This window comes from Pezoporus flaviventris, unplaced genomic scaffold (genome assembly GCF_033815535.1).
Source record: "Pezoporus flaviventris isolate CSIRO_AGI_PZ_B2104156 unplaced genomic scaffold, CSIRO_AGI_Pfla_v1 ptg000007l, whole genome shotgun sequence".
NCBI classification, from domain to species: Eukaryota; Metazoa; Chordata; class Aves; order Psittaciformes; family Psittacidae; genus Pezoporus; species Pezoporus flaviventris.
The window spans coordinates 10,746,735-10,773,473 of record NW_026892555.1 but is presented as its reverse complement, the minus strand read 5'-3'; the positions used below and the strand labels follow the sequence as shown (position 1 = coordinate 10,773,473).

The following is a 26,739-nucleotide window of genomic DNA, read 5'->3' as shown; positions in this document are numbered from 1 at the left end:
GCTGCTTTTCCAAAGTGCAAGTCCATCTAACAGATGTCTCTCAGATCTGCTTGTCAATGTAGCAAGTTAGACTTTTTTTATGACAACAAATGGTATAAACCACACAGCATTCTGTTAAACTCAATATTGACACATCTGCTTACCACGTGTATTAGTAGCCATGTCAGCCACTTTCTGAAAGGCATCCAAAAAGGCCGCAGCTGCTACTACTGTAGTCCTGAAATGCATACAGATAACAAAACATTAGCAGTGTCTCATCGCTGCCTATTTAATTATTGCCAAAAACATTTAAGCTTATAAAGAATACCACTGTGAACTTGCAGAGGCCACAAAAAAAATATCCTCTTTTATAGCTGAATTTAGCCTTTTTCCTCCTTCACTTCTTAATCCCTTCCTCGCTTTGTGTTAGCACTATGGACTTGGAGGCAGCCACGCTAATTCTGTACTTCGAATGGCATAGGACAGGTGCTGTTTCAAAAGAGCACATCCCCCTTCTAGCTGATTTCCTCTGATGAACTAATATTAAGCAGTCAAACATGAAAAACAAATATAACGTGCATTATACTGCAGCCATTAGTGTACAAATTACAGCCACTGCTATTTTCCACGGAGCATGTGTATTTTAAGAATAAGCATTCAGGACTTTCCTTTTGTCTAGGATGCTGGCCAAATACTTTCCTGAATTTCTCATCTGAGCAGCATGAAATAGAAATAGCAACTTTTTGGAAATCAGACTGATTTTGGCAAATGGAAAAGAGGGAAAAGAACAAAGATCTTCACTTCAGGGGTAAAAGAACACCAAACACCACCACAAACAAACAAAACCCCTTTCCAATCCAGTGCTCCTCCAAGCAGGAGGAGCCTCCTCTCTTCCCAGGAAGTACACCAACTAGTACATCCACTAGTCCCATCTCCCTCCAAGTTAGGAAACCAAATTCAGACCGCACACAGAATCTGTTCAAGTGGACAGCAAACGTGAGGCACAGTTTTCCAAACACGTTTGTTCTACATAAGCAGGCCCTAGAGCCCTGAACACCTCAGGTCAGTACCAGATTTCTGATGGTTTAGAATATGCCTGACCCAGTTTAAAGAAAAGTAGGCCAGGGCTCTACAGGTAAAGTGCAACTCTGCCCTCTCCACAGTTGCACATCTTTTCTAACAGTAACTGATTTCCTCTCCTGACAGCATCAGTCAGCCTCTCCAAGCAAAATCCTGAAGGAGGACCATCAACCTCACTTTGTTTCAAAGAGCTCCTTGCTGCCCTCAAAAAACCCCAGGAGAGCTGCAGGAAGTCTGATCCTCAGCCAGGAAGACCACAGGACTGCTTAATTAGGTCAGATTTTATTCAAGCCTCACTCCAAGTATGCTCAAGATACAGACGACATAACTGGCAGCGTAGTAAATGGCCTAGTGACAGCACAAAAGATTTGAACACAAAAAAACACAGGCTTGAGAGGACCAACCGAATGCATAAGGTCTCTCCACATGCCCAAGAGATTAAAGGGAGGGCAAAACCACCCCCAACAGCTAGCCAGAAATATTGAGCCTTGGAACCAGATAACCTTTCCTGGCATTTTGCTTAACAGTGTTTGTGTTCATCTTCCAAACTTGTGGGTCATGCTGCTATTTGTGTACCACATTGTTAATTATTAATTCTATTGCTAATAACAAAGTTCCATTTCACCAGTAACAAGATCCAGGAAGACCTGGCTCCAGCTCAGATGACATCTGCTCTGCTTTATCAGAGCACACAAAAGTGAAACGGAGGCAAAAGGCTAACATTTGCTAGAAATGAACAGCATATCCTCAAAGAGGCTTTCAGGCTGCCTGGTTGCACGTTCCTGTAGCTAGAAAAAGCACTACATTGATTGAATGCAACACCACAGGACTGGGAAATAAACAAAACTATCCCTCATGCCTTCCCAGAAGGCCTGTGTTTAAAGAGCACACAGGGTTAGGAAAGTTCTCCATTTCTCTTTTTTCTCTACTTCCTCTGCTTCTTCCACAATGTGACATGACTGCTGGAAAAAACACACACGCAAGTGTGGTATTTGAGGCATGGTGTGGCAGAACAGCACATTCCAGCTGTTTAGGGCAAATAAGCCTAAATCCCAGCTTCTTCAGGAATGGCTCACAACACTGAGCCACAAAGCAGATTGCCAAGAACTGGCTGTACCTGCTACTACTGCTGCGAAAAACAACAATGATGCTCTGGAGAGCACAGCAGAGACTGTGGCTTCAGGGAGAGTTGTGAAGAAATGGAGCTTGGATTTGTATCAGCAAAGACAAATCTTACAAGTGAATGAATTCTAGAGATAGAATTGGTCTGAATGTGCTACTTCTGGCACTTAAGTAATGCACAATGCCATTTGCAAAGTATACCCCAATAACCTAAGTTTTAATGATCACCGATAAGTGATCCAGTACAGGAAGTCCCTTCATCTTTAAGGCAGAAAAAGTGCTGTTAAGGGTTAAGACACTTAACATTTTGAGCCCTCTTCTAATATACTGCATTCTACAGTAATAAAAAGGACAACATAAGGCTACCTCCAAATGTGTGTTTGCTAAACAACAACAAACTGTTGTTCCAATTTCCCCAAAGAAGCCATGAAATTTAACTTATTTTATGTTTATTATGTACAGCCTGTGGTAGATAATGTATTTTCCTAAATACATGAAAACAGCAGTAGTAGTATGTGAAAAATTACATGCATGGGTGTTGACTCTGAAATATGCAGTTTTACTAGGACATGCTTAGCGAATTATCCTGGCAGAAGCTCCATTTAATCTTACTGTTTGTACATAGAAGGAACTGTGGGGGATCTCGACTGTGTAACACAAAACTTACCGAAGCTGAGACTGCAGTTTCCCAGCTTTATTTATAAAATCTTCCCACACTGGGTAACTTCCCTGCAAGAAAAACAAAATACAATAATGAATACTTAATTTGAGCATTCTGGTTTTGATACTCCAGAACAAATGAAACTGGAAGTAAAGCAATAACCAAGACTTTAGTAACTCCTAATCCATTAACACCAAAATAGGTTTTCCCACCAAGTTCTCTCTCACATCCTTAGACACCAGCCCCTAGAAGATGGGATGTCAACTGGTTCTGAACCCAGATGAAACAGTAGGTCCTCTGAGGGAGTTTTATAGATTTTTCCTATTAGAAACTAGGTAAGAAGTGGGATTTCAACTGAAGCAGAGAAAAGAAACACTCAGGATGGACACAGCAAACCAAGGCTATTAGAAATGGGGTGCTAGGATGCCACAACAACATGTACAGAGAAGCTCCCAAAACCAAAGGCAGGATCCCTTTGTAGAGAAGAGTTGTTCTCTACAACTGGATTATTTGTGTCATTACCAGGTTCCCATCCTCTTTCTAAAAAAAGTAAATAAAGTTATTTTAAAAGCCTTTACAATAAAGGGTTTGAGCTGACCCTTTGAGACCACCTCAAACACTGGCCCAAGGTAACTCAGCATTTGGGCACAGAAAATGCACAGTGGTTGTAAGGCAAACTTTCCCAACAGGCACCCTGTAACTGCAAAACCTACTTCCAAAATAGTCTTGAACAACCTTGGAGTGGACTTCAGAACTGCAGCTGATAAAGCAATAGGGCACTGAGTGCATGCAGGGTTTTTAAGAAGATTTAGTTCTTCTTGACTTCCATGTTTCCCGTAAACATTTTCCCCATTTTTAAAAATGGTGTTAAAAGCCCAGGTTTTTTATTTAGAATAGGGACACCAAGTGTTCCTGCAAGTTCTGATCCTTGTTTTCCAAAGTTAAAAAAAGAAGGGGTGAAAGAAAGATTTTTAAGGTGAAAAAGAAGAAAAAAAAAATCACCCTTTTTAGTCCAAAAGAAGGTAACTGCTCTGCAGAGCAAGTGTAAATTTTCTGTTAACAGCAAAAACCGTGGTAGAAAAAAACCCTCAAAACTTCCCTTTGATTGGAGTCTAGAGACTAAAATAAAATATCCCTGCTGCCTTTAATAAAGGTATAAGACTTGCTGTTACCAGAGCAACTACACAATAAAACCCAGTTAAGGCAAATCCTCAAGGCTAACATTACCCCAGCTCTGACTGGAAGAGGTTGCAAGCAAATGCAGTTGCTTGTGGAAAACTCAATCTCCCCCCTATAAGCTGGTCTGCTTTTCTTAAGTAAAACAAAATGCACTGCCCGCACTGCCATGAGAGGCGGTCTAGGGCAAAGAGAGACCCTATCCCAAAAGCTGACAGCTATATTCCAGCTCTGGAAAGCTGGAATATATCCACTGTGAAGCCTACTGGAACTCCATATATTTTTCAGGCTTGCAGGCTTTTTCTTAAAAGACAAGCAAAAATGAATAAAACCAATAAAGCCCCAATGTAAAACAGGTGTTCATAAAACCTCTATACCTACACATGACAAAGCCAGTGGGAAATACAGAAGGGGAAAGAGAAAACAGCAGTTACCTGGGCAGTGAGACCTACAATATAAAGTGCGCTGTGCTAGGCAAAAACTGACAGACATTGGGGGAAGGGAGGGGGAGGCTGAAAATGAAAGAAACATACCAATTATTTCAAAGAGAAAAAAAAATGTGATTTCTTTAAACCTATTAGTCTTACTGAAATCCCCTACTCTGAACCCGGTCTCCCAGTGTTTGCCTGCATGCCACGTATGCATTATGCATGCGTATGCCAGGAGCCCTGAAAGCCCTGACAATTAACAGCAGGGCCTACGGCTTTACTGGATTCTCGAGCAAAACAAGCCGGCAAGTGGAGGATACCAAAGCAGCCCGATTATGTTTCCATCTTGATGGTGTATTATCCAGCTAAACATGCCTCATGGCATGAGGGAGACTGACATCAGCCTTGCGTTTAGCTGCTTCACGGGGAAGCTTAAGACACTCCTATCAAAACACAGCTCAGGAAGAAAACACCTTTTTGTGTGTGTGGCCACAAAGCAAGCAATATTGTAACAGTCACCAAGCATTTCCACAACCATTTATTCTTTGTCTTTAAAAGTGGTGTTCTCTTCAAGCCAAGCCTACTTAAATAAGCTGTGACAGTGCACCTCAATAGTTTGCTAGATTTGTTGGGTTGAAATCAATGCAATCTCTTCACCTGGGCACTCCTACATTGGCCGAAAGCACCTCATCTTATTTTGAGCAATAGAGAAATGCAACATTTTGGTTTCAATGTCACTGAATTAATAAATTGGGAAGTAGGTATTCTTGGGGGGGGGGGGGGAATGAAGGTGGTAGGCGTGTTTTGTTTCTGAGGGGCTTTTTCACTTGTTAAAGGAAGCCTTTCAGCAGTTTTGCAGCAGTAATATGAACTCCTGCATCATCTGCTCAGCCCATGGGGTCTTCATCTGTTTTCTGCACTCTGAATTCTCTGTAATAAACTCGGATGAAAATTAGGAAGATTTTGTGTTATCTGTGTTCCAGTAGAACTCGCTTTCACTTTTCCCCACTGAAGCCATGTCCTCAAGCTCACCTCTCTCTTGGTAACACACAGCTTAAGTCTTGACATAAATTCTGTCTTTCAGCTCTTCCAAAAAATCTCCCATCACCAAATCCCCGCTGAAACCAAAACCCCCTCGATTCCCACCTACAGCAGAAGTAGGCACAACAGCCACCACTTCACAAGACCTAGGAACTGGGGTTTTATCCCATCTCAAGCACCTAGGAAGCAAGGAAGCCATTTACAGTCATGACTCTGGGGACAAACCAAGGAGATGACACAGGAATCAAGCTAGAGCTGTAAATACTGCAAGGCTCCAGCACTCTATGGAGCAGCTCCTTTTCCAAGGCTTCTTCACATGCCACCTTGAGCATAGCAGCCACCACTCCATGCCTCACCTCCATGTCTGCAATAATAGCTCCTGCTTTGTCAAAGCAGCCGTCAGGAGAAGTACTAACGGCAGTGGAAAGCGCACGCTAAAGAGCCATCAAACTTCCTCCCTAACTCAACATCTATTACTTTCTCAATTTAAGCACAAAGAAACAGCAGGTGGAGTTGGGCGTCTTTGTCCAAGCAGCGCTTTTGTGACAAAAAGCCACTTTCAAAGAGTAATAACACAGTATTTTTAAATCCCATCCTTCCCAGAGCTTCCTCTGCTCCTTCTGCAATTTCCAATTCCAAGCAGCTGATAAAGCAAATCAATTTTTCCCTTTTTAAACGTCAGGGCTACTCAGGCCCTGGTGTTATCTGTGAAAGCAGGAGGCCTCTGCTGCCTCCGCCACCGCTTGGAGAGGAGCTGCTACAGGAATCTGGGTCACATATCCTCCTTTCAGCTCCTCATGGGTTAGAACAGAAATTGGTTATGGTGAGGGTTTGTTTAAATAGGTTCTCGAAATGGTTTAATCCGAGGACTATTTTGTGCCCAATTATTTCTTCACCATCGGATGAAGCAATTTGACATGTCTTCCATTAAATGAGTGTTTCACCATTCCATACAGCTCTCCTCAGCACCATGTCCCCTCAAGCTGCTCCGTGGGGCCCACCTGCCCATCAAGACACATCACCTGTAAGCCATAACATGCCATCATCCTACCTTATTGCTTAATTAATCAGTTTATAGGTGATTAATCACCTGATCCCAGGGCCCAGCTCCAGCTAACTTACACTGAACACAGGGCAAGGAACCACCCTTCCGCCTCAGGGCGGAGAAACGAGATGGCGCCTCATGCCTGTCACCAATGCAGCCAGTGCACAATTAAGGACATGAAACAGCTTTCCCTCAGCGACAGGCACCACCACAACGGTTTCGAGCAGCACCATGCTGAGCTGGTGAATGCCAGACACCAACACCCATCCAGGCAGCGTTCTCCATAGCCACAGCTCCTGGGGATGGGTTGTCCCTGCCTGCCACTGGGGACCATCTTCATGCAAGGGAATCCCATCCAACATCCGGACCCATGGGCATGGGCAGACGCTTTCATTTCTGTCCATCTTCCTCATCATTCAAATCTATTTTAATTAGCAAGAAATTTCATCTTCTCACACTGAGTCTGGTTTGCTCATGACAGGGGCGTGGAACTAGATGACCTTACTGTCCTTCCCAACCCTAACTGTTCTATGATTCTGTGAAACTGGTAAGCAATTTCCTCATCTTCGTCTCAACCCATGAGCTTTCACATCCTATTTTCTCCACATCCCATTGAGGAGGAGGAAGAGAGAGCAGCTGCCTGAGGTTAGCCCACCACACCAGGCAGTATCAGGCAATGATCCCTGACAGGCAGCTTTGGAAGAAGATGAACTTGCTTCTCTTTGTTTATCTTGTGAACCAGCACAGCCACCCACACAAACACAACTCTACAAGAGATTTATTGAAGTTTGGGTTTCCCTTTCAGGCCAGCAATCCTGCAGTAGCAGTAAGAAGAGACCCAGATGAGAAACTCAATGATTTCTCAATAAAGGAAGGGTAGACTTGCAGCAAAGAATTGTATTTACTGAAATCTGTTATTGATTACATCTAACAGCAAGAATAGGAACCCAGATTGTTGTATTTATGTAAGATTACAACTTGAGAATCTGCAGCCTTGACAGTTTAAAACTCTTTTGTCATTCCTTCTGCTAGGAAGTTACGATTCTTCTTTTTACATTAAGAGAAAAGGCACTTACTTTCTTTAATAATTTATTTCCGTGCACCCCAACTCCCACAGACAAGACACATCACAACTTCTAAAGAACACTGTCAAGAGTTTTTAAGTGCTTTCATTTATCAGAAAGGTTTTTCAGCCCTATTATCAGCTCTTGCTGGGACTTCAAGTCCAAAGGCAGCAGTTTGTTCCCATCAACATCCCATCTAAACTTCCAGGGCAGAGGGAAGGAGACAGAGCTGCTCTACAGTGAGGCAAATTCAGAATCTACTTTTGGCTGTTCTAGCTAAAGAAGCTGGAGAGAAAGGGCTCAGACAGGCAGTGCCCTAGTTTTATCTCACCAGCTATCAAAGCAAGAGCTGAATGCCTTCCAGAAGAGTACTGAACATCAGCCACCTGCAGACTCCAATAAAATGGAATAAAGCCTACACAGACTACAGCAGTTAGGACTCCTTCAGCTCAGTGTAGTCCTTCAGCTATGCCAGCTAAAAAGCTGAATCCCAAACACACATCATTTCCCAAGCTCCATGCCCACACATCAAAGCACCACATCTATCTTTGGGGAAAAAAAAAATGTAACTTTGCTTTTGTATGTGTCCTCCAACCCCTCCAAAGTTAAATATACTGAAAATAAAGTATTTCTTAATATAGTTTTCTCAGATATCAGAATCAGAAGGATTATTACGTCTCATTTCTGTGGCATTCAGTACATTGCCTCCAAGCAGCAAGGAGACTTCATTGTTCTAGACAAAGTCACAGATGCTACACAAAAAGAATGGCCTGGATAAGCAAGTATGGTTTGCACACAGAGAGTATCACTTTTCCAGGGGGCTTTCAACAGGCAAAACACAGGAAAAAGTGGAGGGAAAGGGACAGGAAAACAATGACAGCCTGAAAAAAAAATAGTTCCAGCCACAGATGTCTTAACATATGGAAGATGCAGTGGCTGACAGTTTCCCTTCCCAGCTAACATCTGGCACTGGAAGTTCTTCCTCTTTTCTAAAGAAATCAGTAGTCAACTGGGTGCAGCCACAGCCACTGCAAGGGTTACAAAGCACTACCAAACACTAATGTGTTCCTTTGTGCAATCCACACATTTAGCCAAGTCCATGACTCATGAATAGAGTTGTCTAGTCCTTTAACAAGCCACAAAAGCTCCTGCAACACACAGGTGAGCAGAGAACATACATCATCTCACCCAAAGTTCATAACTGCTCTTCTCCATCAAAAAAAATCTGCTTGTTGGCTTTGCCTCTCTCTAGGTTGAAAAATAAACAATTCAAGAGCATGTCTCCTGAAGCTCTTTCAGCTCTGTTTCCCACTCATTCACCAGTCTTTCAACAGACTGAAACAAGCTTTGCTGGTAACAGAGTCTTCACTCTTTCTGAAGACTTAGAAACACGTATTACATGACTTCTCTAGTTTCATTTACCTCATTTCAAATATACAGAGCCACAGAATGGCTTGGGTTGGAAGAGATCTTAAAAGATCACCTAATCCGACCCTTCTGCCACAGGCAGGGACACCTTCCACTAGATCAGGTTGTTCTAAGCCCTGTTCAAACTGAACATGAACATTTCCAGAGCATCCACAACTTCTTCACAACCTGTTTCACTACCTCACCACCCTCATTCCATAAAAAAAAAAACTCTTATGTCCAACTAAATCTACCCTCTATACCTACCCTCTATTTCTTAAATTCATAACCAAACCTGAACCAGCAATGCCTCAATACTGACTTCAAAAGCATCCTATAGACTGATGTTGTCTATCAGCTGTTTCCTAGTGATAGAGGACAAAAAACTATTAGTTTTACTTGCAGCAGAGAAATTTCAGGTTGGAGAATCCATCCAACTGTGAGGCCAGTTTACAGCCAATTCTGAAAGGCCAGAAGCTTCCTTTCACTGGAGCTATTTATGGAAAAGCAACATATTTATACAGGGGTCTTCTAGGAAAGCACAGTAATACCACAAAGCAAGAAAAGGGATTACCTGACTGCAAAGTCCCTTTGGTCTTTCTAAGCTAGAGGTACAGCCATGCACAGGGGAAGTCTGAGTTTAGCTCCAGCAGCAAAAGGTACTCTCAACTCATGCAGAACATGTGCTGGGCCAGGAATTAAGTCATCAATAGGAAAAGATAGGAACTTCACAGGATTTCACAGCAAGAGCTGTGGAGGAGGAGACAGGCACAAACTCAGGGGCTGAGATATTATAATCACACAGTGAAAGTAAAAGCATGTCAAAGATCAGATTAAGATGTCATTTAAGCTGTAACTACCCTTCAGGAAAGCAAGCAGGGGTAATTAAAATCAAAGCCTTGTAGCCATACATCTATTTCCATTATTTCTGCAATGACAGGGTTAGGAACAAGTTTCCCTCAGTATAAATAGGCATGCCAAGGTCTGCTTTCACAAAGTGATACATTATCACAACACTGCAAACTATGCAACAAAACACTACTGAAGACATCTCAAAGGCTATTAAAATAACTGTGAACTAGATAGCTCTTCTTTGCATCACAGAACCACTTGTTTAGTATTTCCAAAACTGTTTGGGTTTCAGTCTAAACAGAGCACTGGGACATGGAGAAAAACAGATAGTAGCATTCTATCTTGAGAAAGTCAAGGCTAAAATCCCATCAGGATTCAGAAAAGGGTAATCAACCCTGCTAGGGGGTGTGGAAATTACCACAAGTTATTTCTACGTTCCCAGACCACCTGAAGACCTCTAAAGAATGCCCAGTACCCCGAGCACTGAAATGCAGTACTTGGTAAACCTCGCTAACCATTTAAAGGCAGGAAGAACCCAAGTCTGGTACCATTCTGGTTAGAGCTCTAGAGTCTCTAATTTCTATTATAATAAAGCCTGCACTGCACTAGCCCATTTTTAAACATCCCCAATGGACAATTACCAGTCACTCCATGACTGTGACTTCAATTTGTAGTACAGCAAGGACCTGTGAAAACTCATCCCCCGTGGTTGCTGCATGCCATCCAAGCTCACAACCCAACTTGTGGGGCTCCCTGATACATCAATAGGGACCACTTCAAATCTGTATTGTCCACAGCCCAGTTTCATAGTTTGTAAGATGAAGAAACTCTGCTTCAAAGCAGCCACTTCATGATTTAAATCCAAGATTGGGTAATTAGCAAACAAAAGTTATACTGTGAGAAAATACATCATACATAAACATACAGTCTCTCACTCTGTAAACATAGGAAGTTATTCACAGGATGAAGGGGGGTGGAGGCAAACAACTAGCCACAGCTTCTAGAGACCTTTTATCCCAAGCTACATTAAAAAAAGCTGGACATTAAGTAGTCTTCCAGTGGAAGCATTAAGTTCCACATTCTCCCCTGCAGGTCTAAACAAGTTTGCAAGCCTGAATAGCAAATTTCTCCTCAGAGACTCATCAATACCGCCTTTCATGCACTCAATCATTAAGTGGCCACCGTGCATACTCTGCAGCTATTTGCTAAACCCACAATATTTCAGCTGGATCAAAACGAAGATAATTAAAACATCAGGAGGCAGTCATTCAAGTTAATGCCTACACAGGACAGCCTCGAGCCAACAGCCCTGGTGTTGCTAATGCCAGCAACACCACTGGGGTCTCATCACTTCTTCCCAAGCAAGGAGGAGCCCTCATTTCTGGGTGTTCACTCAACACAACCTGCAGCACACAAGGAGTCGAAACAATCTTGAAGACTCAGTTAAGTGGCAGTGCCTGTTGCCAAAGTGCTGATACGCATCTGAGCTGACCACAGAAGAACATCAGTGTGCAAAAGGCAGAAGCAGGTACCAATGTTTTTAGCACTTTGTGAAGTTTGGCTCTCACCAGACAGTGAAGTGCAACTACACTTGTCACAGCCTCCTTTCTCTCATTTGCACTTATGAGAAACAATCACTTTCAGGCTTCAATTTAAACACTTGATTTGCCCATGGACAATTTTGTTAGGAGGCATCTCATCACAAATAAAGCTTTATTAACAAAAAAATATCCCAAATTAGGCCACTACCCTAAAGGCTTCAGAGACACTGCAAAGCACAGATGTCACTTAAGTGCAAAATAAAATAAAATCTCATGCTTGGGTGAGAAGTATGGTGGCAATTTATATGAAAGATAAAAATAGGCACAAATCTGAACCTTTCTGGATCACAAACCAAATGTCTCTAGTTACTCATCACTGGCACTACACATACTAACACAAGTGCTTTCCTACAAGTGTTCTCAAAAACATCCAAGGTGATTTGTTAAATGATGATTATACTCCAGCTAGTATCCTAGAATAAAAGTGAACTACACAATGCTTATGGGTGATGACCAGAAGAGTGAAAAGCTCACATACTGCCTTACAAAGACAAAGCCAAATTTTTCATGATTGACCAGCCAACGGTTAAGATGTTCCAGTCACACTTCTCCACTAAAACCGAGATGTCCTGTAATTTCAGTTACAGAAGAGGAGTTCAAGACACTTGTGTTGAGAGTTGATCAGTCATTTGTAGATGTCATCTCTTCTGCCTGCAAACGCCAAGTTATCACAGGGGAGGAACAGCAATACATCTTAAGCAGTAACAACAAAGTGGTGATGTGTGGATAGACACATGTATTCTAGTGGGAGCTTGGAAAACATCCCCTCATTTATTCCGTGCTCTAGATGTACTCAATTCCTTCTTGTCCTAGGGGAAAGAAGTCACTGAACCTGCAGCCATAGCTTGCCTTTCTGTAAAATGGAGCCATTCTTTGCAGCTAAGTCACACACAAAGCACTTTAAGATGAAAGCTGCTATGGTCTTAACCACAAAGCTACCAGACTTTTTGTCTCCAATCCTTCAAAACATCTCAGCATTCAAGCTATCTCACAGCCCAGCAGGAAGAAGTCAGTCAACGTCCTTCAGGTCAGCACAGATGCCAGTGAACAGAGCAGTGCTTGCATCTTACAGTATCAAGGTAGACTTAATTATGAAACCAAAAACACTTGAAGAGGGAGATGTATGCCTGTACCCTGCCTAAAGAGGCTACCCTACCCTAAAGAGTACCCTCTTTACAGTACTAACTCAAACCTCCCTGTACATGCTCTGGAGCAGACCAAAACCACCCTTTTTAGATGCAGTTCCTATTCTGCTCTCTGCCATATACAGCTTCCTGCTTATCTTCAAGACCACATTGTCTCCAAGTAGACCATGAACCTTAAAAATGTTTTTCAAAAGCTTGAAAACTCGCAGGCTGTTGAGCAGAAGATGCTATTTTCAGATTCACAGATTCCATCGACTGCTATAACTTCTGTACTTTGAAAAGAAAAAAACATGGCAAAAAAAAGAAAATTGGACGTTTTTAGGTATTCTGTACCAAAGATTTCCGTCCAGCTTGTGCACACTCAGAACTGAGGAAGGAAGCAGCAAACTCTCCCAGATATCACCCTCTGTTAGGTATTAACCAGTGCCCAGCCTGTAATTACACAGACTTCTTGTCCTCCAACATTTGGTCAGTCAGTTGTGTTTCATGCAGCACTGCACAACTCCTTCCACACTTACAACATCACAAATCCCATTATGCAGCTCCTGGCATCCTGCTGGATCCAAAAGGAGTGCTCTTAGAAGACATGAGAAATCCCTGCACTGTATATGCTGCAGCGTAAGCCAGCCTCGTACGCACACAGCAAGTGCTCAGTTACATAAATTGTTAACACTCACATAAGAGTATCTGGATCAAGAATGTGTCCCTAAAAGAATAACTTACTTGTGAGTAAGTATGCTCCCATCTATCCCTGTTGCTTGAACCCCACTATTTACGCAGTGGCTCCCTTCCTGCACCATCATTACCTGCACACCAATCCCTCCCCCTCAGAGATGTTTACACGAAGATACTGCAGCTGCTTAGAAAAGGCAAGGAATTTCACTGTACACAAACCAACCATTGGGTCAAGCAGGTTGTTGGGAGGGTGCAGGGGCAGGAAATCAGTGCAGGCAGCTAAGCTCAAAATGCCTCGGTGGTATAGTCTTTAAGGAAATTGAAAGAAATGGGAAGAAAAGCTGCAGAGACGGGAAATGAGTTCATTTCACGCTTTTTGGGGAAGGGGAAGGAATGGCTATTTGCTAGGTTTGGAACAGATCAGTTGCCCTAGAGACTGTCACGCAAGGGACATACCAATGCAACACAGTATGCATGGGAAACGAAGGACAGAGATGCCCTTTCTTCTCCAAGATTGTACCTGTCTGTTGTACATGAAACATTTGTTTTCCCTTACAGTACTTATCATCTTTAACAGCTGAATTGAAACTAGACCTTAAAAATCATTGAACTGAACATTCCTAACCTCCGCAGAGATCCCAAGCTTCAAATAAAGCACAGCTGCAGAAGAGCTGTCACATTACAGCATGTCAGGGTAAAACTAATTTGCCCAGATTCTCTGATATATGTGGGCTGTCCCTTGGATTAACATGGACGCAGAAGACCTGCAGCTGCACTTGCTGTAGTAACTGTCTCAGCATTTCTATTTGTTCCATCAAATATTTCTTCCATTCAGTTTATATTATTTGTGTGAACCGCAAAAGGCCATCCCCTCCTCAGCAGATCAGGCCTCCTAAACAAATGTCTCTTAATCCTTGATGGGGCTACCCCCCCAGCTCCGTCTTCAACAAAAAAACAAGATTAAAATGCTGCCTCTCACCAGGCACTTCTCCTAACAGGAGATAAGAGGCTGCAATAACATAAATACTTCTCATGCCCATGTGTTCATGGCCTTCTCCTCTAAGAGTTTTTTATGGCCGAAAGCAGAAGTGCATCACCACCTCATCCAAGTCACAGCAGCAGCCATGCAGTGAAGGGAAGGGTTCACCTCTTTTATAGCATTAGAGGTTACTTCCAAAACCAAAGGTTGACATTATTGAGTTTTTGCTGAATAAGGCACACATACTTGAAATAAAAGAATTTATAACATTTTACTCCTTTGGGAACCTTGTTTTTATTCACCAACATGACTTTCGTAGATTCCCTCATGTCTCTCACATGTGGGAGATGAGAGAGACTAATTGGTAATCCACACCAGGCCCATAAAAATGTAGTAAATCCTCCCACTTGGTATAAATGAAGTCACAGAAAACCTGTGTTCATCCAACTGCTCTTTACTCATCTTCCCACCACACCCAGCCCACAGGTGTCGTGTGCCATACACATACAACAAGCCCCTGCTCTGCCAAAACACGTGCTGCAGAAGAGGTGTGAGAAATAAAGAACATGCAAAAAGCAAAAGAACCAGGCTCACGCAAGCGATGAACTACAAACACTGCCAATTTCAATGTTTTCAGAGGTGTCCTCCTGTTTTCCTTTCTCCTCCAAGACAGCAGAGAACAGTGTGATTAAAAGGAAGGTAAAAATCAAGGCTCAGAAGGAAAGCCAGCATTAAAAAGGATCTGCTCTGCGTGAGAAGACAAGATCTTTTGAAACCCATCTACAACAGGGCCTCCCCAAAATTATCTGCACCAATTTGATTTGCACTACAAGAAACACTGAAATTAGCAGCACATTGCAGCATCTCATTTCCCAATTGCCAGAAATGAGTTACAAACCATTCAGATCAAATACTCCCTTCCCACAGGGAGCTACAGAACGAATGCCACATTCAAAGAGAGCCGCACGACGTTTGCATGCGGCACACAAAACTGCTGCTCCATGGGGACATGCACATTTTATTTTGCTTTTCGTGAACTCTGATTGCTTTGAAAAAGATCTTTCGTAACAGTATAACAAACTCTAAGTGCCACATGCTCCGTGATGCACCATAGGAAACACCAGGGCTGTGACAATGAATCTAAACTTAGGATGGGATGGGCAGACTTTTTCCCACCTTTATAATTCTTTAATCTGATCCTGAAATCTCAAAGCACAGAAGCCCAATTATAGAGCACAAGGGCCAAGTACAATTCCCATTGTGGTCTTTCCATAAACAACCCTGTCACCATATACACCACCCATTACTCAACAAATGTGACCCTTGTTTTGCATGAAAGACATGGAATTCCCTTCTCAGGCAACTGAAGTTCCAGAGGTACATTAAGTGTGGTGTAAATGGGATGGCTATTAACCGTTCTTATATTTAACTCAATTATCACAGAATGGATAAGGTTGGAAAGGACCTTAAGATCACCTAGTTCCAACCCCCCTGCCATAGGCAAGGATGCCTCATGCTAGTCCATGTTGCCCAAAACCGTGTCCATCCTGGCCCTGAACCCTGCCCTGGGCAACCCATTTCAGTGCCTCACCAGCCTCACAGCAAAGAATTTCCTCCTTATAAGTGACCCAAACTTCCCCTGTTTAAGTTTAAACCCATTACCCCTTGTCCTGCTGCTACAGTCCCTGACGAAGAGTCCCTCTCTGGCATCCTTGTAGACCCCCTTCAGATACAGGAAGGCTGCTATGAGGTCTCTATGCAGCCTTCTCTTCTCCAGGCTGAACAGATCCAACTTCCTTCATACAGGAGGTGCTCGAGCCCCCTTATCATCTTTGTGGTCTCCTCTGGACTTGCTCCACCAGCTCCATGTCCTTCTTATGTTGAGGACATCAGAACTGCACACAGTACATCATTTCTCCAAATCACTTCAGGCTTTACAGCAAATTATTTTGGAGCTTGTTTTGTTGAGTATTAACCACAAAGCTATTTTTGGTGGAGGATGAAGAGAAATTTGGGGTTTCTGGAGAAAATATTAAAGCCAGTTCAAGAGACCTCAGACAGCAAGAGATAATCTTGCCATCAAAAAATGTGATGTGTTAAGTCACACTGGCATAAATTGCCCTCATTAAGTTTCAAAGTTAACACAGTCCAGAGACAAATTGAAACAACCACATTGCTCAGAATTATAATTCCAGTTTCTGTAACCTTGTAAAGATGAAGGAGAGCTCAAAATTAACACCTGAGCTAGTTCTGTGTTATTGTGAACAAAGAGAAAAATCATTCCACACAGACTGGATCTTCATCACCTTGGCTCCAGCACCCATCTGCTTCCACTGGCAAGACTTGAGTCATTTTAATACTCCGCTGATTAACCCTGCCATCTTTACAACCAGGTTTAAGGTGGAGCAATCTGTATGATAAAAAGATCCTGCAAATTATTTAGTTAAGGAAAAAAAAAGGCAGATGCTGCAGCAAATCCCTCAGCACTGCAAGGCATGTGGGGACTTGATCACAGCGGTGATGAGAAATAGGCACAGATAGTGCACTTGGTATGTGTGGGCAGACCCCTACCCAACATCTCCAAGAGCCTGCCAGGAGCCTGCCCACGCAGACCCAGCTACATGAAACAGCACTTCAAATGCTAATTTTCACTTTACTACTAAAGGTATCATTAGTGGAAAGGTTCTAGTTAGCTATCAAAAATAGCTATTCTTTCTTAGAAGTTGTCACAATCCTTTGTGCAGCAGTCACAAAGGATCCTAGAGCACCTCAGTGGCAGCATGGCCTTAGCTGCATCAAACTGAGCTACAGGTAAGAATTATTTCTTCTGCTCATGCTAAATAACAAGCAGATTTTTGTAAACCTTAACAACTACCACGCTGCTAAATATCTGCTGTGACTGCTTGCAAACCTGCCCCCTCAGTAACTGCCAGTCCACAGAACAGGTTCCACTACTATGGAGCATTAAGAGAAAAAATATTCACACCTGTGCCCATCTCCATAAGCTCACATCAGCCTGTGTCGGATGAGCAGCACACCCATGCAAGTAACCATGTGTAAAGGAAATAAATAAATAAATCCACACAGCAAAGGCCTGTTTGCTTAAAAGCAAGATAAACCAAATGCATCACTTATGGAAAGAAGCAGAGAATAAACATACTTGGTGTCCCTCTGTGCCGAAGCCCAAAACCACACTTTATCTGGAACAGAACATCTCCTGCATGCTCCCTGCACAGCCCACTAAAACGATTCCAGGATTTGTGTTCGTTTCCTGCTTTTTTGGGGGGTGGGTTGTTGTTTTATTTTAAAATGTCGTCATTATCAAAAATACAAGGGACTAAGAGCCTGAGGAACACCACTGCCAGGACTGCAGCATTGTCTTGACAGATACACACATACACACTCCCCCTCCTCTCCACAATCTGCCTGCTCTTGACAAGCCATGCTTTTAATTAAATGTATCCTAAGATGTGCTGAGAGGAAACTGCATATGAACACTTGCCAGAAATTAACTTCTAGTGCAAACAGCTTCTCTACACCTCCCCCCCCCCCCAAAAAAAAAAAGATACACTAGAAGCCATTCACCTCTGCCAGGCTTCCTCCTAGAGCAGATCCCGTCCTCCTCCTCCACCGTTTGGCAGCAATTTCTCCTGCAGCCCTCCCTGCTCCTAAGCCCTGGACCCTTTAAAACACCCACAGAAATCCCGTATCCCTGGCTGGGAGAAGCACAACACACATGGGCACTACCTTTACATTACGCGGTCCCCCCATTATTTCACACATCCCCCAACATCTGCCAACAACTGCATCCTTCCCAGCCGGCCCTGGGAGGAATACAAGCTGCCCTTGTCCAGGGAACACTGCAGTATTCTGCAGTACGGCCACGCCAGAGGCAGAGCGCCCTGAGCCCTTCGGCTCGGCGGAGGAATGACTGGCACAACACAGCAAGGCTTTTGCGCTATTTATTTCCACGAGCGAAGGGCGGGAGGCACCCACTCACCCAAAGAAAACCCTGCACAAGTGCCCTTGGCTGCCAAGGGTAGACGGGGAGCACCACTCCCAGAGAGACTCTTTGGCAGAAGGGGTCAGTGGTGCCCGAGATTTTCGGTGCCTGGTAAAGAGAAGAGACCTGGCAACTTGAGACCTTTGCATTCATGCACAGAAAGAAGCAAATACCACCCCCATGAGCATACACAGCATGAAAATAATACCACATAACCGACTGAGCAGCAATTTTAATCCAGGCACGCACCAACTTTTGAGCATCTCCAGGCTGAGATTTACGTTCTTTCCACCGTGCCCATCAGGACAGACATCCATCCGTTCCTCGCCCCTTCCAGCCCCACCCCACGGCTGACATGTACCATGCCCATCTCCTCCACACCACGCTCCCACCGCACTGCATTGATCTGTGCTAGCAGTCCCACAGCCCAAAATAAAACACCGAAAGGGATTTAATAAAAGGAGACAGGTTTGGAAAACGCCGACCCTGGCGCAAGATAACAGCTTGCACGTTTGATCAGAGGAGAGGGAATACGGGGAAGGAGGGAGGGAGAGGTGGTGTCCTGCAAGCAACTCGAAAGCCCCAAACCATGGGGTTGAGGTATATACCAGGGGTCCCTTTACCCAGGGTGCCTTCACCGGCAAGGGACACGCACCCAGCTTTGGGGCAGGGTCGCTGGCAGAAGCAGCCCAGGGACGGGTGGGGGGTCACGCTGCCACCGCTGCCCCCCAATGCTCCTGCATCGCATGGGGCAAAGTTTCATCGGGTCGGGAGAGGTTTCCTCTCACCTGCCCCCCCCCTTCCCCAGAGCCTTGTCTCTTACCTTCATGTCGCTTATGATGGTCTGGAAGAGCCCTCCGAGAGCACTACATTCCTTCTCTATCACAGCCTCCATTTTCCTCGCTCGAGCACACTGGAGGAGGCACAAACTGCTGCAATTTCACTACCGAGCTGAAGAAAAATGAGACACCCCGGTCTCCACCTCACGTAAAAATGAAACAGAAAAGAGGGGAGGGGGCAAACAAGCCGACGGAGGCAATAAGGGAAAAAAAAAAAACACCCAACGCACCTGAACCCCTGCCTGCTACACTCTGAAAGCTGAGAGAACGGGGGGAAAACCAAACCCCCGTGCTGCCGCCGGCGGTCCCTACACACACCTCCCCGCCCGGGCACTCGGGGCCGAGCGGCCACTGTTCTCCCTCGCACGGGCAGCCGCGAAACCCATCTCTGCCCGGAACGGCCTGAGCCCCGGCGGCGGCCGCGGCCCCCCGCGCCTCCGGCACGGCAACGCGCTCAGCTCAGCTCAGCGCAGCGGCAGCCCGCAGCCCGCCAGCTCCGCGGCAGATGCGCACGCACACCCGAGAAACTACAGAGGAAAACCTGTATCCCTGTATACACGGATGTCTCTAGATAAAAAAAGAGGTGCGACTGCGCGTCCAGCCGGTGCCCGGGACGCAGCACAGCGGCTCCCTGCCCGCCCCAACCGACCCCACTGCCGCTGCCTCCACTACACCCACCCGCTACCCGCCCTCCACAGGAAAGCCCCGGCCCGCCAGGGCACCGCCCGCCCCGCCCCGCGCGTCACCAACGAGGCCGCTGATTGGCCCCGAGCGGCCGATGGGCGCCGGGTTCGCGCCCCGCGGCCGGCGCGCTCGCTGCCCCCCCCCCTCGTCACCCCGGTGTTTGTCAGGGGGGTCCCGTCCCCCAGAGCGCCCGGCGGAACTGGGGGTTTTAGTGGTGACATTCACCGAAATTGCCCCAAATTCGGGTCTTTATGTGAAAACCAGCTGCCTCAGCGCACCGGCTGGGAACGGCTGAGCTGGAAGCAGCCGGCGGAGGTAGGAGCAACGGAAGATACAGCCCAGCGTGGTGCAGTGACAGCAGCTTCAGTTGCAGATACTGTGGGGCTGTTCATTCATCCTGGCCCAGGAACGCAAGGCGATGTGTAAGGGTGTTAGTCACAAAAACAAGGGGGTTTTAAGGCAATCCAGTTTTCACATGCACTGTGCCAAATTTTGCAGAACACCATAGTCATACTTGCATATTTATGCATGCACCCCGGCTACAGCTCACCCCCTGCAAACGCCTAGGTACATAGAATCACGGTTTGGGCTGGAGAGACCTTAAAGCTCATCCAGTTGCAACCCCCTGCCACGGGCAGGGACACCTTCCACTAGAGCAGGTTGCTCCAAGCCCTGTCCAACATGGCCTTGAACACTGCCAGGGATGGGGCAGCCACAGCTTCTCTGGGCATCCTGTGCCAGTGCCTCACCAACATCACAGGGAAGAACTTCTGCCTTGTATCTAATCTAAATCTACCTTTTTCTAGTTTAAAGCCATGCATGTGACAGATTGCATTCTCCATGTTGATGTAGCACTGCAGGGAGAGGCTGAGCAGGTGCCCTGCCTGCAGTGGGGCCATGGCAGCACTGGCTGCTGCAGTGATTTCCCCTCTGCTTTTCCCCACTTGACTGCAGGGAGAAAACACCTCAGCCCAGTCCGACCAAGCAGTTCATTCTGTGGCTCTGTAAGACCCTTGCTCCCAACGACGAGCCCAGTGAATGACCCCAACAGCCTGTGGTAGCAATACCTTCTCATCACATGCAGAGCTTAGGTGCTGTCACACAGCCAGTGTGACAGTGTTCCCCTGGGACAGAGTCACATCCAGCAGTTCAGCAGGGAATGTTGGTGGCCTACTTTGCTTTCTTCAGCCGTACCGTTTCTGGGATGATCCTTGGTTTAGTGCAAGCAGTATTTTGGCTAACCTCTGTGGGGAATGAGAATTCCCGTTGTGAAAGGTTGCAGAGTGCATGATGCACATGGGATAGGAGGGAGAAAAATCTCCTGCTATAAAGAAAAAGCTGTGGATTAAGGACTGCATTAATGCTTTAGTTAATAAATCAGGGCTGTAACAAGCAACAAGTCTTCATACAGTGACAAAACATTGTGCAGGTATACAGCAGGAAAATGAAGTAAGCATTTTAAGCCTCAATAAATTATAACAAGCAAATTAGGCATACAGTGTAAGAGAATGTTTTTTTACCTTGCAAATTCAAATGGTGAAGCTGTGCACACCACTGGTTATGATGGATAACTTGCTAAACTACCGTAACTTGAGTGCATCAGGGCACAACCTAGAGAGACCTTAACAATACTGCTTAGGTGGAGTATTTTTCTCTCAGAAGGTGCTAGTCATGAAAAATGAAGACATGATGATTTCAATAAACTTTATATTCACAGTGCGGAAAACGAATATGTGAACAGAAACCTGTTTGTTCTCTCCAGTATTTGTCATTTCACCATCTATTTTGTTAAATTCGCATTGTACGTATCACTTGGAATAATGATTGTGTTAATTTTATATTTGAGAATTTTTGTTTGTAGCATAACACAGCTAAAAATAAAGCAAGGGCACATAACCTAAAGGCATCAAAATAGAGTCTTGACAACTGAATTTTTTTTCCTTTGGCATTGAAGGAAATTTCATACTTTTAATTTTATACTGCCTTTCAGTGACTTTTAATGACAGAATTTTCAATTCAGCTTCAACCAGCTGTAGAGTGACAGAGTGAACATTCTTCTTTAAAGACCTGAGTCCAAATGGTTGTTTAAAGTGTGAGTAAAAAGTAGTTTGGTGATGTTGCGGTAACGTCGGGTTACCATCTGTCACATTATTTCTGGGATCTGCTTGATTGATTCCCAGCAAATCACTTCCTGCAAGCATTATTTGCTAAACTTTCTGATGGGCAAAGGCTATTTCTGTGTTCATGAGGCATCGTTACTGGGGAACATTTCATTACCAAGTGATGACATTCTGTAAAATATCCTGGTGCATGGGCAAATGCCAGCACCACTTCTCAACAGTGGGGTGGCTGAGTGCACCTTACTTGGCAACCTCCAACAGATGCCAACCTTAAAATTTGCCAAGGGCACAATAGTAGCCCATGTTCTGACATCCTTCAACACGTTGGGTGCTCTGCTGACAAAAAGCCTATTCCACTGAAACCACGAGAGGGCTGCTGGCTAAGAAGGAATTTCTCCAGAGAGAAGTGGGCAGCTTGAGCAATGACTTGGTCACTTTGCCTGGTCTGGATTGTTCCCGCTCCTCCTCCCACCCTGAGACCCTGAGCACCAAGGTACAGAGTACAAGGTACAGAGTGAACCAGGCACAAATCCATGAGGATCAAATGTCCACGCTGTGTTCCCAGATTTGCCAGTGGAGCAGAACGTATTTATTCACATTCCCATGCCTTGCTTTCCTCTCCTGTAAATGAAAATCCCAGTTTTTAAAAGCATTCTGAGTGTTTTTGCACCAACCACAAGTGTGAAATGTCATTGCAATAAGAACAAATGTATACTTTGTTAACGTGCCGTAAAACATTTAACTGTGGTGCTTATTTAAGTCCTGATCTTACACAGATTTAAACCCACTTATGAATACGAGTAGCCCTGTGGAAGACTAGATTACACATGCACTTAAGTGTTATCAGATTGAAGTCATAGAACAACAATCACAAAAGGTACTTAATCACCTTTAAATTACAGTGTTCCTAATTTAGCTAATGTTATTCCCCAAGGAAAAATTGCCTCATCTAGCATATAATCAAGAGGGAATCAAGGGCTCTTCCTTCAAGTGGTTGACAGTTCGAAAAGAGATATGGCTTTTAAAAAGAAGTTGCTAAAGGCTGAACCATTTAATTGAATTATCTCTTTAAGAAATTGATGCAAATTAATATTATAATACTGCATTACATTGCCACAGAATCTTTCATCCTTAAGCCTTCTTAAAATGTATTAATAAACTTGAAAAACAAATGTACATTTGGTGGTTTTTTTTGTTATGAAACCAGTATCCTGTCCCTGTTTGAGGCTTTCTAATAATGATTTCTATTTTGAAGGATGACAGTGTTTTCCTCTTCATAGACTGAGAGAAAAGGAGCCCAAGAGCTTCCAAGAGGTGGAGTCCCTGACGTGATTTCATGCAGTCCTCAAGGTGCTTGCCAGGTACAACCCTGCTCAGTCCATAGAAGAAGATGAGCTCATTTTACAATGCCTGATTGGATGGAGAGGTAAGATAGCAGGCAACACAGCCAGAGAGATGACGAAAGGAACTGATGAAATATGGAGCAATCCCACCAGAACCCATGTGAGCCAGCTGTCCCAACAGCATTACAAATATTAGATAGTCACCCCTCCTTATCACTGGTGAAAACTTTGTCTTATATCTAAAGAGGATTAATTCACTGGTCATACATAGAGATGGGGACCTAGTGAGGGAGAATTCACTTTTTTTTCACTAGTCTCTGGTTTCAAAACATAAGAAATAACAATGTTGTGGTTCTCCATCTATATTCGGGTTATTTTTATGCCCCCAATTGTTTTTAAATTACTAAGCAGGACTGCTGTAGTGGGGGTTCTTCTGCAATCACTTCTGCTTGCTGCTTGCTGGCAAAATAACAGCTGCTATTGCTTTACCAGGATTGATTTCTATATAACAGCTCCATCTAAAGCCTACCTACAGGCAGCAACTCTGCAGCAAAATATCAATGCGGTTTCATTTTCAGCTGTAAGCTTTGCTCATAAGAAAAAACAATACATTTTCAGCAAAGTCCAACATGGGATGTCATTCATTCAGAGCACATAGAGGACAAGATGCTTACTTTTAGTGGGCTGTATTAGTTTTCCACTCCCCCCCTTCACTAACAAGTAGGAAAAAAAGGCTTTACCCAAGCTATCTCTGTGCACAAGGCACAAAGCCGAAAATGAGGGCTTGCGTAGTGTACCAAGGGCTTTACAGATAGGCCATGATTTTCGGTCATGGGAATGTGAAATGCTGTTGCTCACATTTGCCATCTCAGGTTGGTAGATTCAGAAAAAGGCTCTCAGGTCTATCGCCTCCTTCCAAGCAATGCTCCTGTTACTGCTCTTAAAACTCCGGCATGATGAACCCCAATAAGTGACCAGTGGGGTTCCCATAGCTGAGGTTATGTGGTCACTTTCATCCTGAGCAAGTCCACAGTAGCACCGACAGTGCATTTCCACGCTCACTGCTCAGCCATGGCCTCCTTCCTACACTGTCCCATGTCACCAGCACCAGAGCTCAGACAACCATATGTATGATGGGTCCCAAGGGGACCTGATTTGGCTGAAAACTAAGCCTGCAAAGAAAGACAATTTTAGCCCAGAGGAGGATCCTGCCTTTTTGTGTTTCATGGAGAAGGGGCAGCCTGCATAACCATTCCCATGCTTATTCCCTAGAAGATTCCTTCTTGTTTCTCACCTACAGCCAATACGGGTTTAAATATCCAGAACTGTCAGTGTGAGCCCTCTTGAAAACTGGCTTCATTACCTTATATTAGGTTCTGATATGGACACATTCACCTCATAAAGACAGGGCTCACTTTCACATTTTAAAGCTATTTAGCTGATGTGTTTTAAAGTCACACGCTAAACTGATTTGAATAAAATTTCCTGAATGCACCTATGTAGACAAGCAGTAAGTGAACAAAAAAATAATCAGGTTATACTTGGAGTTACAGACATGCTTAAACACTGACAAAATAAAGCCTATGATGATAGATGTCACTTTTGCAAATATCTCATGTTCTCTTCTTTAAAGCAACATCAACATTGACTTAATTGCACATCAGAGAATCAACAAGGTCAGAAAAGACCTTTTAGATCATCAAGTCCAACTGTTCCCCAGCACTGCCAAGACCACCATGTCACTAAGGGCCTCGTCTACATGGTTTTTGAACACTTCCAGGGACAGTGATTCCACCACAACTTTTATTCCTTCTTGTTTGTAGGTATTAGAGTTGCCTGTTGTGCTTTATCTCCAGCACATACTTTTGTCCAAACTGTTGTTGGCCATTTCCCCTTTAGGTGTGATGTAAAATGAAACTGAGTTCTTCTGTACCTCCCATCAAGCAATAATTTTTAGTAGGTCACTATTCCTGAAATCTGAGATTCGTATTTATTGGTACGCACAGAACTCCATGTGTTGAACCACCTCAGGACACAGTCACGTGAAACATAATGCAACACTTTCTCCTATAAAGGAAAACATTATTTTTTTGCCAGTCCATAAATCCAGCCTTTAAAACAAGCGTTGCATTCACAAAGAAATGGTTTAGTAAAAAAATAAAGCATGTTTCAATGGGCAGACTTCCAGCTCTGTGTGAGTAGGGAATACTCAAGCTTTTTCTTTTTCCTATCTCTTTACTTATGTTTCTGAAATACTAGTGAAAACAACTTGAATGCTAATCCTCTTCTCCAGAGCCAGACACCTGGGATGTCAGTGAGCAGAAATTGTTAGGTAGAGGTGTCTACTATGAGTCCAAGCTGCAAACTCCAGAAAGCACTTTGGGGACATCAGATCATGCTGAGAGCCTTCTAGTGTACAGTTTCTTCTAAAAAAAGAAGTAACAGAAGAATTAGAAACAAGAGGAGACTTCCAGTGAAGCAAAGAAAATGAACAGAAAGAAAAATCTAGTCTACTGGTCCAAATAATACAGGCAGACTAGCACGTACTGGAATTTGGGACTAAACCCAAAGAGAGCTGACATGAGGACACACTGCAGGGAGGGACAAGCACAGGGATGAATGGTGCCATTGTGAGACTATTTTAATTAATTTTTGTAATGAAGCCAAAGCTCTAATTTACCACATCCCAAAAGTAAATAGAAAAGGGTATGACCTTAATTTCAGAGGTGGGGAAGGAAAACCTAATTGTTAAGTAGTCAGCTGTCACTCGTTATTGCAATTGGATAGATACACTTGGTGTGTTACTATGAATAGGCCAGATTCAACAGCCCAAATAGTGGGTAATGACAGTTTTGTTCTCTCTCTTCTTCATATTCTTTCCAAGTCTTTGATTAGTAACATTTTCTATCGGTTTTACCATGTGGATTGCAATACTCCAGACTCCACCAGACTCTGAGTAAGCCCGTCTGGGCCACAGAATAGATTTCTTTTTTTGTCTTAGCAGGCAGATGTGTGCAACACTGGCAGGATGCAAAACATACAGACACTACAGGAGGTCCCTCTTGCCTTCTTACTTTCTGCTAGCCCCAAGTGAGTATATTCCTATACAGCAGCTAGTGGTGGAAGACAGTTTTTCAATGTAGAATGTCTGCAATCTGAAAAAGTACAAAAGTTGTATCTGTTTCTAACCACGGTCACTAAATAAATACAGTTTGATGTGCCTTATATGCTCTTGAAAACATGCCTTTGTTTGCATCACTCAGACTGCGCACAGCCATCCCTGCACTTAACTTTATGGGGTCATTTCAATGGAACAAGGGAGGGATGCATGCACAGATCTGAGATTGGTGTGAATTCCTTATGTCTTATCAAATGCTGTACCCACATAATTATGTGCCCATATAAAAAGAGTTTTCTACTCCAGATATTTCTGTTCTTTGCCCTATAATACCAGTTTGAAGAGGAAGTTATCCAGCATGAGAACATGAAGGATTT

At 44.0% G+C, this 26,739-nt stretch overlaps 1 protein-coding gene and 1 long non-coding RNA gene across 20 annotated transcripts in view; one reads left to right on the top strand and one right to left on the bottom strand.

Annotated features, from left to right (window-relative positions):
* The window catches only part of MTSS1 (MTSS I-BAR domain containing 1), a 126,400-nt gene extending 106,728 nt beyond the window's left edge, over positions 1–19,672 (bottom strand). For all 18 annotated transcript variants that reach the window (XM_061447744.1, XM_061447752.1, XM_061447745.1 and 15 more), the window contains exons 1-4: positions 19,328–19,672; positions 19,082–19,209; positions 2,849–2,910; positions 144–217 (exon numbers count right to left, since the gene is read on the bottom strand). In XM_061447744.1, coding sequence (XP_061303728.1) covers positions 144–217; positions 2,849–2,910; positions 19,082–19,153 — 208 coding nt within the window. In that variant the 5' untranslated portion in view covers positions 19,154–19,209; positions 19,328–19,672. The remainder of the gene's footprint in view (positions 1–143; positions 218–2,848; positions 2,911–19,081; positions 19,210–19,327) is intronic.
* Positions 19,673–21,029: 1,357 nt separating this feature from the next.
* On the top strand, positions 21,030–26,469 carry LOC133266527 (uncharacterized). 2 transcript variants are annotated; one of them, XR_009742437.1, is made up of 3 exons: positions 21,030–21,873; positions 23,182–23,327; positions 25,538–26,469. It is a non-coding gene; the product is annotated as an uncharacterized LOC133266527 (long non-coding RNA). The 2 variants fall into 2 exon arrangements; XR_009742438.1 differs by lacking the exon at positions 21,030–21,873 and adding an exon at positions 21,880–22,486.
* Positions 26,470–26,739: the final 270 nt, after the last annotated feature.